Source organism: Alexandromys fortis, unplaced genomic scaffold (genome assembly GCF_014885135.2).
Source record: "Alexandromys fortis isolate MF-2015 unplaced genomic scaffold, M_Fortis_MF-2015_v1.1 scaffold_23, whole genome shotgun sequence".
In the NCBI taxonomy this organism is placed as follows: domain Eukaryota; kingdom Metazoa; phylum Chordata; class Mammalia; order Rodentia; family Cricetidae; genus Alexandromys; species Alexandromys fortis.
Window position 1 is genome coordinate 1,020,399 of NW_026067907.1, and position 14,800 is coordinate 1,035,198.

The 14,800-nt window shown below is 46.4% G+C and overlaps 1 protein-coding gene and 1 long non-coding RNA gene across 4 annotated transcripts in view; both read right to left on the minus strand.

Moving 5' to 3' along the window:
* The window catches only part of Rmnd1 (required for meiotic nuclear division 1 homolog), a 32,154-nt gene extending 17,549 nt beyond the window's left edge, over positions 1-14,605 (minus strand). Inside the window, exons 1-3 of one of the 3 annotated variants that reach the window (XM_050135672.1) lie at positions 14,485-14,605; positions 7,905-8,431; positions 2,549-2,657 (exon numbers count right to left, since the gene is read on the minus strand). In XM_050135672.1, coding sequence (XP_049991629.1) covers positions 2,549-2,657; positions 7,905-8,417 — 622 coding nt within the window. In that variant the 5' untranslated portion in view covers positions 8,418-8,431; positions 14,485-14,605. Of the gene's footprint in view, positions 1-2,548; positions 2,658-7,904; positions 8,432-10,587; positions 10,727-13,599; positions 13,820-14,484 lie in introns of those variants that run through there. The other 2 variants (XM_050135673.1, XM_050135674.1) reach the window with 2 other exon arrangements.
* Positions 3,815-7,898, minus strand: LOC126497571 (uncharacterized). The gene is made up of 2 exons (XR_007590649.1): positions 6,630-7,898; positions 3,815-6,576 (listed from the first exon to the last, which is right to left on the minus strand). It is a non-coding gene; the product is annotated as an uncharacterized lncRNA (long non-coding RNA).
* Positions 14,606-14,800: the final 195 nt, after the last annotated feature.

Here is a 14,800-nt window from a genome sequence, read left to right on the forward strand (position 1 = left end):
TTTGCTCTTCTTGCAGAAGATCTGAGTTCTGTTCCTAAAACTCACGTTTGGTGGCTCACAACCACTTGTAACTCCAGCTCCAGGTGATCATACACCCTCTACTGGCACACACATGTGCATGCACACAGAGACACATATATAAATAAAAATAAATCTTAGAGGATGGATCAGAGGTTAAGAGCACAGCTATTCTTCCAGTGGATTCAGGTTCAATTCTGAGCATCTACACAGTGGCTCACAACCACTTGTAACCTCAGTTTCAGGGGATCCAACATCCTCTGTGGACTCTGTAGGGTACCAGGCAAGCACATGGTGCACAGACATACATACAAGCAAAATGCCCATATAAATAATACTTTAAAAAAAATGAAAATCTTAGAAAATGAAATTGGAGCCGGGTGTTGGTACATGCCTTTAATCCCAACACCTGCAGAGGCAGGTGGAGCTCTGTGAGTTCGAGGCCAGCCTGGTCTACAACACAGTGAGTTCCAAGTCTGGCTCCGAAGCTAATGAGAAACCCTGTCTCGAAAAACCAAAATAAAATTAAAAAATAAAAAAAAAAAAGAAAATGAAATTGGAAAGTACGAAATTTTGTTCCTAGAACAGTCTACAACCTGTAACATTAGCAGTGTTACCTACAACTGCCCATTCACACCAATTTCTGACTCAGTAGCCAGTGGTTCACTTAATAAATATTACAGCTTTATGTTCAATATAGCTATCAGGAATTAAATGTCTTTGTACAAAATTAATTTAAAATAATACATATATAGTTAATATGTTATTTCTTTAAATGCCTCTTAAAATTCTTATACTTATGTAGTTAAGGTCTCACGTTCTTCAGTAGGCCTCCAACTCCACGTGTAATTAATGACGACCTTGAACATCTTCCGGATCCCTAGGCCCAGACCTGCTAGGATTACAGGTGTGGACCAGCACGCTTGCTTTTACCGATGCTGGTGGTCAAAGCCAGGGCTGTGTGCGTACAAACACTAAAAACTGATTCATATCCCCCACCCCATGAATTTTAAATTAAATTGTGTAAAGTTTCGACGATAGAAAATGAACACAGAAAAGAAAAGCGGTATTTTAAAAACTTAGACAATTTGAAGGCCAATCATGAAATCTACTACTATAATTACTTTAAACATAACATTTTAAATCCTTTTAATACTGTTGAATATATCAATATTCATCAGTATTTGTTTTACCTATTAGTGTAGTAAGAGTTCCTGTATGCGTATCTTCTTTTTTTGTTTAATTAGATTTATTATAAATACAGTATTCTGCCTGCATGTTTCCCTGCAGGCCAGAAGAGGGCACCAGATCTCATTATAGATGGTCATGAGTCACCACGTGGTTGCTGGGAATTAAACTCAGGACCCCAGAAGCAGTCAGTGCTCTTAAGCTCTGAACCGGCTCTCCAACCCTTGCATATCTTCTATATGTAAATTACAAACAGAATATGCCAATTAAAACATTGTTACTCATTTGTATAGTTATGTACGATTTCTCCTTCTCCTTTTTACATTTCTATGTGTTTAAGACCACGGCTAGCATAACCCAGGACGGCTTCCCACCTGTGGTCCTCCTCAGCCTCTTGAGTGCTGACATTGGAGGAACAAGTTCTCTTTCTTGGTTTCTAACATCAGGATTCCTGGTAGACTTTTGACAGCGACAAGACCCCTAAACGACCTTTTGGAGCATACTTGCCAGTCCCCAGACTACGGCAAAGGAAATGAAGACACGCGGGGTCACATCAGTGGCAGTCATGGCAACCCCTGACCCATTTTTCATCTCAGGAGCTCTGGACGGAGTTTTGTTCTTTTGTTGAGACAGAGTTTTTCTGTGTAACAGCCCTGGCTCTCCTGGAACTCACGCTGTAGACCAGGCTGGCCTCGAACTCACAGAGATCCGCCTGCGTCTGCCTCTCAAGTGCTGGGATTAAAGGCGTGCGCCACCACTGCTGGCTAAAATAGCTTTCTAATGCGACAGTGAAGCAGCGTAAGGAGCAGTGGCTTGGCCGCCTGTGAGAACACTGGGCCTAGCTCACTGTACTGGGAGGTACTGCAACTTTTAAGAGGTGAGGACTACTGGAAGGAAGAAAGGTCATTGGATGTGCACCCTTGAGAAGGATCCTCATCGTTCTGTAGGGCGGTTTCCCTTGCCACACACTCTTTGCCAGGATACGCTGCCTCAACACAGACTCCCAAACATGGGGTCTGACCATGGACTGGACCCTCCAAAATGGGAGCTAACATCGACCTTTCCTGATTAACTTTAAATTGACTGCAGGTATTTAGTACAGCAGCGGGAAGCTGACACACACATCCCCCCCATCTCAAATGACAGCGATCCACCCTATAAAGATAAGCAAAGCACATTTATCTTAATCCAAAACTTCTCTACAGGTGTGCTTAATCATATCATTTGAATAAGGACCCCTGAGACTACCTTCCCACTACAAACCAACGGAAAGGAAACGCCACCGCAGGAGAGCTGTTTTCTAAGACACAGCTTACGTGGCCCTGGGTTAGGGCCGCAGTACCTCGAGGCAGGCTTGTCACCTCCACATATCCGCAGGAGACCAGCTCTTGCGACAGACTTCCCAGGTGATACTCCTCCGCGGTCGCAAAGGCCGTGCACTGCATCAGGTCCTGTGCAGGGGTGAGCATAGACTAGGGTTAGCAAAGGGCTCAAGCTCCTGCCCTGGCAGTTGGATTCCACTAGGGAACCCTATCCTGCCAAAACAGCACCCGAGGGCGTGATTCCGGATCTCAGTGGTGCTTGTGGGGTTCAGTGAGGATGAAGAGGAATGAGTTGCACGGAGGTAGATTTCCACTCAAGGTACAAAAGATTCCACTAGCCAAAAAAGCGGGCAGGGCAACACTGAAAGTGAAGGCCTCTGCACCAGTGCGGGATCAAACAGAATGAACACAGTATGGAAGCCCGGCTGGAAGACATTTCAGTTTGCTAGTGCAAAGAGGCTGTGGCTGCAGCCAACGTCATTCCATTGTCACTAGCTTTGCATGAGGAGAGATCTTTCATGCCACAAAAGATCCAGTATTTTCACTGGCATGCAGGAAATAAAGTGGTCTGTGCATCTGAGGATACCCTCCGGTTCGCATTCCAGGACACAGCAGAGTGTTACTCAAACAGTCCCGGTGTGTGTGTGTAAGCAATACTCAGTGCCTTTTCAGATAGCACAGGGCACGGCAACCCATTTGGATGGTTTCCTATCAATTTAGTTGGCTCAAACCAGTTTTTTAGATTTATGATTAATTTATATGTATGTGTGTATGCCTGCATTGAGTTTCTCTGTGCACCATGTTTATGTAGGTTCCTGTGGAGGCCAGAGGCTGTAGGATGATCGCCTGGGGCTGTAGTCATAGGTAGTCAAGGAACTGCCTTGGCCTGTTGATAGGGCAGAACTTAGGTAGGCAGGGGAAACTAAACTGAATGCTGGGAAAAAGAAGGGTGGACTCAGGTAGATGGCATGGATCCGCTGCCTGATATAGACACTGGGAACTTTAGCTGGTAGGCCACAACCAGGTGGCGATACACAGATGAGCCACCTGGCGTAGATGCTGGGGTTTGAACCTGGGCCCTCTGCTACAGCAGGCAGCACTATTAGTTGCCAAGCCATCTCTCCAGCACCTGAACCAGCTTTTCAGACAAGTAAGGTGAGGAGGGGCATGCCTAGCATGTACAGTGTGATCCTCGGCACTGCAACACAAAGCCAGCAGGAATGGTGCAAAACATTACTCCTAAGAACAAATGTCACACAGCTGTCTGCCGTACATTTGGGTCACTATATATGTAAATATTCTTTTTATTAGAAATACGGCCCAAAGTCTGAAAACCAACAGCTTCAAAACTGTCACAAAGATTTCAGATATAGAATTTTGGGGAAAGTGCACTGCATTAATAAAATGCTTGCTTTCTAGGGCTGCTGATAAAGTGCTCAGACCTGTTCACAGTCTACTAGAACGACTTGTTGCTGTCTACTTGTCCATGCCAGGCTCTCCCCATGCTTTGGTGTTCTCAGCGTGAACCTTGGTGGGGCACTGTAAGAACTTCATCCTTCCCACTCTAGACTAACTCTCAACTTCTCAAAAAACGGATTCAGCTAACCTTCCCTCTTCCTGAATTCATCATACATTCTGTCCTGCTTCATAGGCAGCAGCAGAACCAGTGGAGGATGGCGTCAACATCCACACTAAGATGGAATGGCAAGTCAAGGAAACACCTGCTCAGAAGTGTAGTGTAGTATAGCCCCAATCGAAGTGTATAGCCCACTGAGCCAGGGACTAGTGATGGATCAGCAGTTAATAGCAAGCAGTGGCTACTCTTCCAGAGGACCTGGGTTTGATTCCTAGCACCCGCACGGCACTCACAACTGTCTAACTCCAGAAGAAACCAAGTCAGATAAGCTGCAACTAGTGAAGAATGTGGAGATAAACAGCACCCTCCTTGATGTGGGAGGCCCTTCTGTCTATGTGTTGCTTTTATTGGTTAATGAATAAAGGAACTGCCTTGGCCTGTTGATAGGGCAGAACTTAGGTAGGCAGGGGAAACTAAACTGAATGCTGGGAAAAAGAAGGGTGGACTCAGGTAGATGGCATGGATCCGCTGCCTGATATAGACACTGGGAACTTTAGCTGGTAGGCCACAACCAGGTGGCGATACACAGATTACTAGAAATGGGATAAATTAAGACGTAGGAGTTAGCCAATAAGAAGCTAGAGCTAATGAGCCAAGCAGTGGTTTAATTAATACAGTTTCTCTGTGGTTATTTCAGGGCTAAGCAAGCCAAGTGACCGGGAACAACCAAGTGGCCTTCCCTTTGCAGACAGCTGGTAAGCTAGATTTCACAGTCACATTCGAGAAAGCATGATATGCTTTTTATAACATCCATGGGTCAAGGGAGCCAGAGGTGGGGGTGGCAGTTTGCAGCAGGTAGCAGGCAGGCGTGTGCTTCTGGATATGAGGGGCTCCCAAGAGTCCGGGGTGATGCGAGCAGAGGTTAAGATGGTTGAAAGGAGTTCTTTCAGGACACAGCGGGCAGGCTCCTCTCAGTGAGACCCGGAGTGTTTTCTGAAGTTTCTGGGGAAGAATCAGGGCAGCAGGGTGGGTGTCTGACTGACTTCTGGGACAGCACGGTTTGAGCTGCCGTGGGAAGAGCAGATGCAGAAAGCGGAGACTGGCCTAAGAGGAGAAAATGCAGGAAGAGGGTGGGCCTGTGGCTACCTCGCTCAGGAGAAAGCGGGCCAGTGTCTAGATGAAGAACACATCTTCAGACACACGGTCTCTACTTAGCAGAGTCTGTGCTGGAAGCTGTCCTCTCCCATGCTGGAGAGCATCTCTCCGGAGAGTTAACTCAGGTTAACGACTTCCCTGTACTCCTGCATGTGCAGCCGCGGAATGCTTCTATTAATAAATGCCTCACAAGCTGTTTTTTCTTTTTCTATTGTTTTGTTTTTGGTGACAGGGTTTCTCTGTGTAGCTCTGGCTGTTCTAGAACTAGATCTGTAGACCAGCCTGGCCTTGAACTCAGAGATTCACCTGTCTCTGCTTTCCGAGTGCTGAGATTAATGGTGTGTGTCACCACCACCCAGCACCTCAAAAGTTTTATAAATAGACTCTCTGAAATCTTGTTTGGTATTTATTTAAGCCCCATTTCAAAAGAGGAAAGGGACTCATGAAGTAGGCTGAATTTGTTTTTTTGTTATTTTTTGGTTTGGCCTATTGATGTAAGCAGCTCTCATTTTCATAAGTCTTTTCTACCTTTTACAGCATATCTTTATTTTAAAGTGCTAGTTAAATTTACATATGTTGGCACATACTTAAGGTTTGGGATGGGAACCTGTTCCTAAGTAGGTGACCAAAGCCTCTTAAACAGTTATTGGATCAGATCACTCCTCTGGCTACAGAAGACACACGGTCCAGCAGATGGAGCTAGCAATCTACGTGCTTCCTCTTTGAGAGCGTCGCTCCTGCAGCATGAGAGCCTGCATGGCAATGCTGCTTCCGTTTTTCTGACACTAGGACAGAAGGAACGTGGATTTAGCCTTCATCCTTAGCTCCCTGTCGAGCTGAAACTAGTGTAGTTCCCTAGTGATACGGGACACTGGAGCATCACCTGGGTCTCTTCTTGTTCCTGGCACACATTCCATACCCCCTGGAATTTTTAGCACGAAAGCAATGCTGTTTAGTCTATTAAGATAACTCATGGGCTCTGGGTGAATTCATGATAGGGACTGGATGCTGGGAACACCAACTCTGATTCAAAATGTGCACCCTTCGGCTCCACCTCTGCGGAGGTAGGAAAGAAGGCTGGAGGCTACGTTAACTGGCAGAGCACCCCAAGGCTCTGGCAGAAGGCCCCTGCTGCAGAAACTGCCATCTGTGACAGTCTGGGTAGAGGCAGCACAGGAGTGAAGCCAAACTGGGATCCAAATACAAGCCATCCATGAAGTCCTTCAATGTCCAACGACCAGGCATGTGCACGGTGGCATGTTTTTTCTCTTTTTACTGAGACAACGCCTTGTTAGTTAGCCTTGGCTGGGCGGAGACCTGAGATACACACACACACACACACACACACACACACACACACACACCCACACCAGGCTGGACTTGAACTCAGAGATCTGTTTGCCTCAGGCTCCCAAGTGCTGGGATTAATCATGGCCTCAGCTTGTACTTTCTTTTTCTTTTGAAAGTAGGTCTCACTATATAGCCAAGGCTGACCTCAAATTTGATCCTCCTGTCTCAGCCTTCTGAGCCACGAGGTGCTTGACAAAGTTTCCCTTTTCAGAATCTGTTAAAACAAGCCCCATCAATATAAACACGCTCAGGGGCCAGCCTCTCAAGTCTGAAGACAGACATTCTACTGTTCTGGCAGATTCAGGAGGCCCAACCAAGGCTGAAACATGCACGTTCTTTTCTTTGCAAACAGGACCTTGCTAAACACATCTTCCAGCTGACTCAGCCTCCTGAGCTGAAATGGAGACCGGATATGTGCAGCGCCACCTACAACCCTACAGACAGTAAAGGCCTTTGCCTCTTTTCTCATCTGAGTACAAGGCATGGTGAAGACATCATCCAAGATATAAAGTGAACTCTGACCTTAAACTGTTTATAGCTTGGAGGACAAATGCAAATGGCCCCTGAAAAAAAATCTCAGAAACTCCTTAACAGTGAATAAAAATCAATACCAAAAAGTTCTTGAACTTCTAGAGGGTAAACCGCAAGACCTGACTGCTTCCATTCTCTCTGGTGTGTCATTTCTTCACCCTGAGCAGCCACCACAGGCTGGTAACAAACACCTGCCGGTTGGCAGGTAAATCTTAATTTCCTGATGCATTGCTGGTTCAATTCTTGTTTTGTTTTTCATTTTTTGAGACAAGGTTTCTCTGTAGCTTTGGAGCCTGTCCTGGAACTTGCTTTGTAGACCAGGCTGGCCTCGAACTCACAGAGATCCACCTGCCTCTGCCTCCAGAGTGCTGGGATAAAAATGTGCACCACCTCCCTCCCCAGCCTCTGGTTCAATTTAAAAAAACAAACAAACAAACAACAACAACTACAACACGAAGCAGGTATTCTCACAGCTGCCCCCTGGCTGGACTGGATGGATGCACCTTTTCTAATTGTCTCAGGCCTCACCAGCCCCCCTGAACAATGATGGAGGCCTTTTGTGCCACACGTGATACGGGCAACTAGCTCTTGCAAGATAAACTTTTTGTTGGTTTGGCTATGTCACGCTTCAAAGGTCTCGAACAGAATTCTCAGCTGGCTGCCCAATTGCCCTACGATGGCAGTGAGGGTATGGTGCAACACATGCAGGCAGAGGGTACACAAGGACGGATGCACTCAGGGGCCACTGAACTAGTAGGCTTTACCTCATTCACAGATAGGTCTGGGAGGTTGCTCCTGGATGGCTGACGGGTCCGGGATGCCTTCAGGGGCCTCTTGATCTGTGGAAGGTCTTGTTTTGGAACAAGTGTGTCTGTCGATACAGAGTAATGCCTTTTTACTGTTTTTATAAACCACTTAGAGCATAAGAGATTTGGTCTGTAAGTCGCTTTCCTGGGAGTCCCAAAGGGGCACATGGCTGGCAGACTTGCTTCTCCATCCCAACAACGGCCAACATGTAATGGAGAGACTCCGCTTGTGTTTGGTATTATCCAGCTCATTCCCAGGATCTTTGGCTTATTCCAGCTGTCAGCTCTTACACTAGGACAGAATGAACCTAAATGGGTCTGTATTTTCAGGGGGCTCCGGCATGCTGTGCTTCCAGATTCCGAACGTGGTTTTAACGGGAGCCCAGGGAGCCGAGGGAACCTCCTGCACTGCCGTGCTTTTGATGACACGCTGTGTAAAGAGGCCAGGCTCTGGAGAAGTCTGCCTGGCATGACCACATCTCAGGCTGCAATCAAAAGAGTTAAAAAGTCAGGCTGGATTTTAAAAATATGTTTAAGATACACATATATTTCCTTAGGAAACACATATTTCTGTTAAAAATTTGTACAACATGGGCTGGAGGGAGAACTTAGCAGTTAAGAGCGCGTGTTCTTTTTTATTTAATGGTTTACTTTATGTGCACTGGTGTTTTGTCTGCATGTGCGTCTATGTGAGGTGGAGTTACGGACAGTTGTGAGCTGCCATGTGGGCGCTGCAGACTGAATCCTCGTCCTCTGGAAGAGGAGTCAGTCAGTGCTCTCAACTGCTGAGCCATCTCTCCAGCCCTGAGCATGTGTTTTTTTTTTTTTTTTTTTTTCTGTTTCCTTTTTGTTTTGTTTTTGGTTTTGGTTTGTCAAGACAGGGTTTCTCTATGTAGCTTTGGAGTCTGTCCTAGAACTAGCTCTGGAGACCAGGTTGGCCTCGAACTCATAGAGATCCACCTGCCTCTGCCTCCCGAGTGCTGGGATTAAAGAGTGCACCACCACCACCCGGCTTTCTGTTTGTTTTCTGAGACAGAGTCTTCTCAACAAGCGGTCCTGGCTGGCCTGGAACCCACTCGGAAGCCAGGCTGGCCTCAAATGCATAAACATCCGCTGACTCCAACTCCTGCATGCTAGGACTAAAGTCACCTACACCAGATCCAGCACTTGGTCTTGCAGAGGACACAGGTTCAATTTCCAGCACCTACACGGTGGCTCACCACCATCCATTGTGCCCTCTTCGGACACACACGAGGTGCATAAACATACATGCCAGCAGCACACTCATAAAAATTGTAAAACAGAAATATTATAACCTAATCCTACCACACACATACATACATATACACACATACATACACACACATACCCATATATATTACATAAATGGCAAAGGTCATAGTTTGGTGGTAGAGTACTTATTTAGGATAAACAAAGTTCTGGTTTACACAATCATACAAAAAATACACACACACACACACACAAACACTCTTTTTTTCCCCATTAAGTCATTATTTGGCGTCTTTCTGGAAGATTATAAAATCATAAATTTATTCTCAACAACAAAGATGTTAAAAGAGAAAAAGGTATGGAACCTTTTCATTATTTTGTAATCTTAAATATTTAAAAAACTGGGTGTGATGGTGCATATCTTTAGTGCCAGTACTCAGGAGGCAGAGGCCGGTGAGTTCAAGGCTGTCCTGCTCTACAAAGTGAGTTCCAAGTCTGTCAGAGATACATATGGAGACCCACTTTTAAAAACAAAACCAAGCAAAGAAACAAACAAAAAACTCCAAACAAAACCAACATACACACACGTACACACACACCAACCTGTACTTACACATTCAACTAGTTGGAAGGCAGAGGCAGGCGACCTCTGTGAGTTCAAGGCCAGTCTGGTCTATGATACGAGTTCCAGGACAGTCAGGGCTATGACACGGAGAAAGCTTGTCTAGAAAAACAAAAATCAAACCAAATCAAACCAACAAAAAACATCACCTAGCCGAGGCCATAGGTGCATCCAAGGTCAAGTACCCCTGCCATCATATTCTAGCCTTTGGAGAAACTGGGCATTTTTTTCCTTTTCATCACAATGCCATGGAAGAGCCCAAACCACACAGCTGAATACAAGACGCAGAGCAAACAGAAAAGGCGCACTCAGTTCTACAGGAAAGGCTCCCAGAAAGACTGGCTTTTTTTTTTTTTTTTTTTTTAAAAGGGGGAAGGCGCTATTCAGTTTGGGGCTGGGCATAAGGAGTGGTGTTAGGCATATCAGACAGGCAAGCGCACACACAGCCCAAAGAAAATGGGCTGTTACGTGTGATCCCCTGCCTTACAATATAAAATGGCACATTTTTTAAAAGCTTACCTACAGTAAGTGACAATAACAATTCTTAAAAATTAGGTGCCAAAGATACAAGCATTGATCAGAGACTTTATAATTCACAGTCCTGCCACAGAGACAGAATATGACGTACAAAGGGTACATGGTCTTGACAAGGGAGGTCCTGGGGTCAGGAGAGTGACATACTCAGAGGTGACATTTACAATGGTTCAGGAAAGGGCAGAGAGCCCAGCAAAGCACACAGGTCAGGCACACAGCATTCTTTATCTAACAAACAGGATGAGAACAACCAACCTCAGCTGAGAGGTGAGCTGCAGAAGATGAATCAAAGTGGCCGGATACCACATGGCACAGTAAATGATCCTACGGGCTCCACAGGGTTTGAAACCAGGGAATTGTGTGGTCAGGTGTGTGATTCAGAAACATGTCTCCGCTAATGATGTGAAGGAAGAACCGAGGAAAACTCAGATGTGACATTCCAGCACTTCCACACGCTACACGTCGCCCAGGAGACATTTCCCAGAGGGGGAAACTGAGGTCTAGAGGCTGGAGAGATGGCTCAGCGGGTAAACATGTCTGCTGGTAAGCCTGGTGGCCCAAGTTCAACACCCCAAACCACAGGGTAAAGCTAATTGGCTCCTGTGGGCCGCCCTCCGACTGACCTCCACATGCTGTGGTGTCTGTGAACTCTCCCCATCTCTAAAGAAAGCGAAGCTAGCCAGGCTTTCTTCATTGCAAGGACCAGATTCTTACCACTATCTTAGTTACCTGTAAAGGAGATTATGTTGTTAAAGCTAATTTTATCCACTTTTTTCTTTTATCATTGCATGGTCTAGAAACCTTAAGATCTCCCTGGTGTGTCCTATAAGTGTGTCCCAGGTTTCTGATCTTATACCTGTCACTCCCCCAAACACTGCCCCCCCCCATCTTTCCAGTCCATTCCTTCTCCCACCCAAAGCTAACAATTCTCCCACCTCGGCAGGACCTACAACTTTCAGTCTTTCTGCCTGCTTTGATCCATGTCTACTCTTATAACCCTCTCATTCCCCATGAATGCCTCCCCTTCCACAGCCGTATGCCTAACCCCAGTCCTAAAGAACTCCAGCCCCCACACTGAATTGTGGCTATGCTCTTGCAGCTCACGAGGCAGCCAACTAACCATTTCCCATCTCGCTCTCCAGCCAGGGCCACTCTCTTCCGGTGGGTCTTCTATGCTGCTCAGGACCCTATCCCTGCTATTTCCTGCAGACGCCCCTCTCCTTGGATCTTCACGTCTCCCCCTTGTTTCTCATTCTCAATGATAACCTTGCTTCCTCATTTTTAAAATAAAGATTTATATATTTATTATGTATACAGTGTTCTGTACTGCACGTATGCCTGCCATGCTTGTGAGCTACCATGTAGTTGCTGAGAATTGAACTCAGTACCACTGGAAGAACAGCCAGTGCTCTTAACATCTGAGCCATCTCTCCAGCCTGCTTCCTTTTCACTAACAAAACAGAAACAGAAATTCTACAAGATGAGCCCTCAGCGATCATCAGCATGCAACCCATTGCCGTTGTGCCCATTGGTCAACCACCCTCTTCTACAATTTTTGTTATTTATGGATATAAGTGTTTGCCTGCACGTATCTGTATATTATGTATATGCCTGGTGCCCATGAAGGTCAGAAGAGGGCATCATCCTTTTGGATATCAGTATTGTGATTTCCCAGAAAATTAGGAAACAACCTACCTCAAGATCCAGCAATACCACTTTTGGATATATATCTAAAGGATGCTCAATTGTACCACAAGGACATATACTCAACTATGTTGATAGCAGCATTGTTTGTCATAGCCAGAACCTGGAAACAACCTAAATGCCCCTCAACAGAAGAATGGATAAGGAAAATGTGAAACATTTACACAATGGAGTACTACACAGCAGAAAAAAATAACGACATCTTGAATTTTGCAGGAAAATGGATGGATCTAGAAAACATCATTAGTGAGGTAACACAGACACAGAAAGACAATTATCACATGTACTCACTCATAAGTGGTTTTTAGACATAAAGCAAAGAAAACCAGTATGTAATTCACAATCCCTGAGAACCTAGACAACGAGGAACCTAAGAGAGACATACATGGATCTAATCTACACGGGAAGTATAAAAAGACAAGATCTCCTGAGTAAATTGGGAGCATGGGGACCATGGGAGAGGGTTGAAGGGAAGGGGAGAGGAAAGCAGGGGAGCAGAGAAAAATGTAGAGCTCAATAAAATCAGTAAGAAAAAAAAAAAAAAGAAAAGAAGAGGGCATTAGATCTCCTGGAACTTGCTCCCCACCCCGTTTTCTTTGGCATCTAGAATATCACATTGACTGTTTTCGTCTCCCGGTCTCTTTTGCATCCATTCAAGAATGAGACACATCGGGACTCAGTCTCTGAGTCATTTCTCTTCCTGTCAGTCTCTTGGTGACCTTGGCAAACGACACACCGTCACTGAGGAGTAGCACATAGTTACCTCTAGATGACTCTAAGCATAAAAAATGTAACATGCTCAACACTGAGCATGCCAACTCTTCCACAAAACCACCCGAACCGCACCTTTCCCCATCCACGTGCCAATCCTAGCCCTAAATCTGGAATTCCCTTGAACTTTTCTCTTCGGTCCCCACATTCAATCTGTCAGTAAATCCCGTGGGCCTTTTCTGATCAGTACTCTGCACGGATTCTCCTGTCTTTACCACTGGTTATAATAGTTCTTTACCTGTTTATGATGGCTGACCCATGCATGACTAGATTTAGACTCACCATGGAGACACACCCTTGACTGTGTCTGTGATGGACTTTGTAGAGGAAGTTAACCGAGGCGAGGAGACCCACCTGAAGTGTGGATGGTACTATGCATGGGCACAGTAGAGTACGGTGCCAGCCTTGATCGCCCTGCCTCCTAGCCGTGCAAGGAAGGTGGCCAGCTCCTGCCAGCATGCCTAATCCGCTATAATGGACTGTAGCCGAGTGGCAAGCCCCTCCCTGAAGCTGTCTCCCCTTCACACAACTTTTCACAAGAAAGGCGACTGCACACTGGGCCTCCTAACAGCGGACACTAGCAAAATCCTGAGACCTTAACTAGAACCGTGTCTTTTTCCAGTATCGAATCTGAAGACTGTTTTACATTTACACTAAAAGCCAAAGCCCCTAAGACAGCCTCCCGAGCTTGTATGTTCACAGCCTTCTGCATCACTGTAGAGTTCCCGACAGTTCTTGCCTTTGCTTGCTCTGTTCTAGGCCCCCTGGGCATGTCTGGGTCTTAGTACTTACCCGTCCTCAGGCTCTCCTCCCAAGGATTTGCCAGGCTCCCTCCCTAGCCTCCTTCAGCTCTTTTCTTCAGGTCCACAGAACTAATGCCCACCCCTTCTTTCTCCATTCTCTATGTTCTCATCGCATTTAACATCACCTACATACCTTCTATCTTTATTAATTCATACAACGGTTATGAACTGGGCATTAATGTCCCAGGCATTATGCTAGCTCCTAATCCAGCTGAAAACGGGCAAAGATCGCTTTACTGGGCATGGCAAACAGCAGATGTGGCAAATCAATATAATGCAAATTTGATAACGACAGTGATATCAGAAAGCAATAACGGCGATTTCTGTCCTCAAATAAGTGTCTGTGTTTGTACCCTTGTGTTCAGCGATAGTAGGGCATCGGTGTCAACTAAATTTTTAAAATCAAACACAAGGCAGCTACCGTTATTGGGCACTTATCTTTAAGAACAATATGGCCGTGTATGCCTAAGGACAGCACTAATTGGGCTCAGCGTTTTATATTTTTCCATTAAGTTGAGAGGGGACACAGAAGAGGCGTAGGTCTAGGAGTTCGTGGGGGAAGACTGGGGGTGGTAGTGGGCATCATCAAAAATAATTGTATACATGTATGAGATTCAGGATACTATCAATTAAGAGGGCGGTTGTGTCCCGGTTCGATCCGATGGGCCAACGGTGCCGACCTTTGGGAGCACATCTTCCAATTCCTAAACTCTAGGGTGATTTCATGCATCGTGACGGCTACCACAATGCCCTGATCCCGACGAGGGGTCAGGAGTGTCCTAGGTGCTTCGCCTCCCGGCTACCTCCAGCGGCCCCAGCCGAAGCCCACACCTCCTCGCCAGCCCCTCGGGCCGGGGAAGCGCCAAGCACTGACCTGTGCGCGGAGAGGAGGACGGCAGAGCCCGCGCGCACGCTCCCGCCGCAGGAGCCTTTGCGGAAACACGCTCCGCTCCGCCCCGCTGCGGCGCAGGCGCATTGCGAGCCCCAGGCCGGGCGGCCGGGACACGTGACAGTCAGACCACGTGACCTCCCCGTGCTTTTCCCCCCCCTCCCCCTTTTACCGCTGGGCGGACAGGCGCCTCCGGTCGTCTCGGGCTTCCGGTCGCGTAGCCGGAAGGCTCTTGCGTCCCGTGCTCTGTCCCTGGCCGGGCCACCAAATAAAGTTTTTTAATTCAAAAACGCATTTTTTT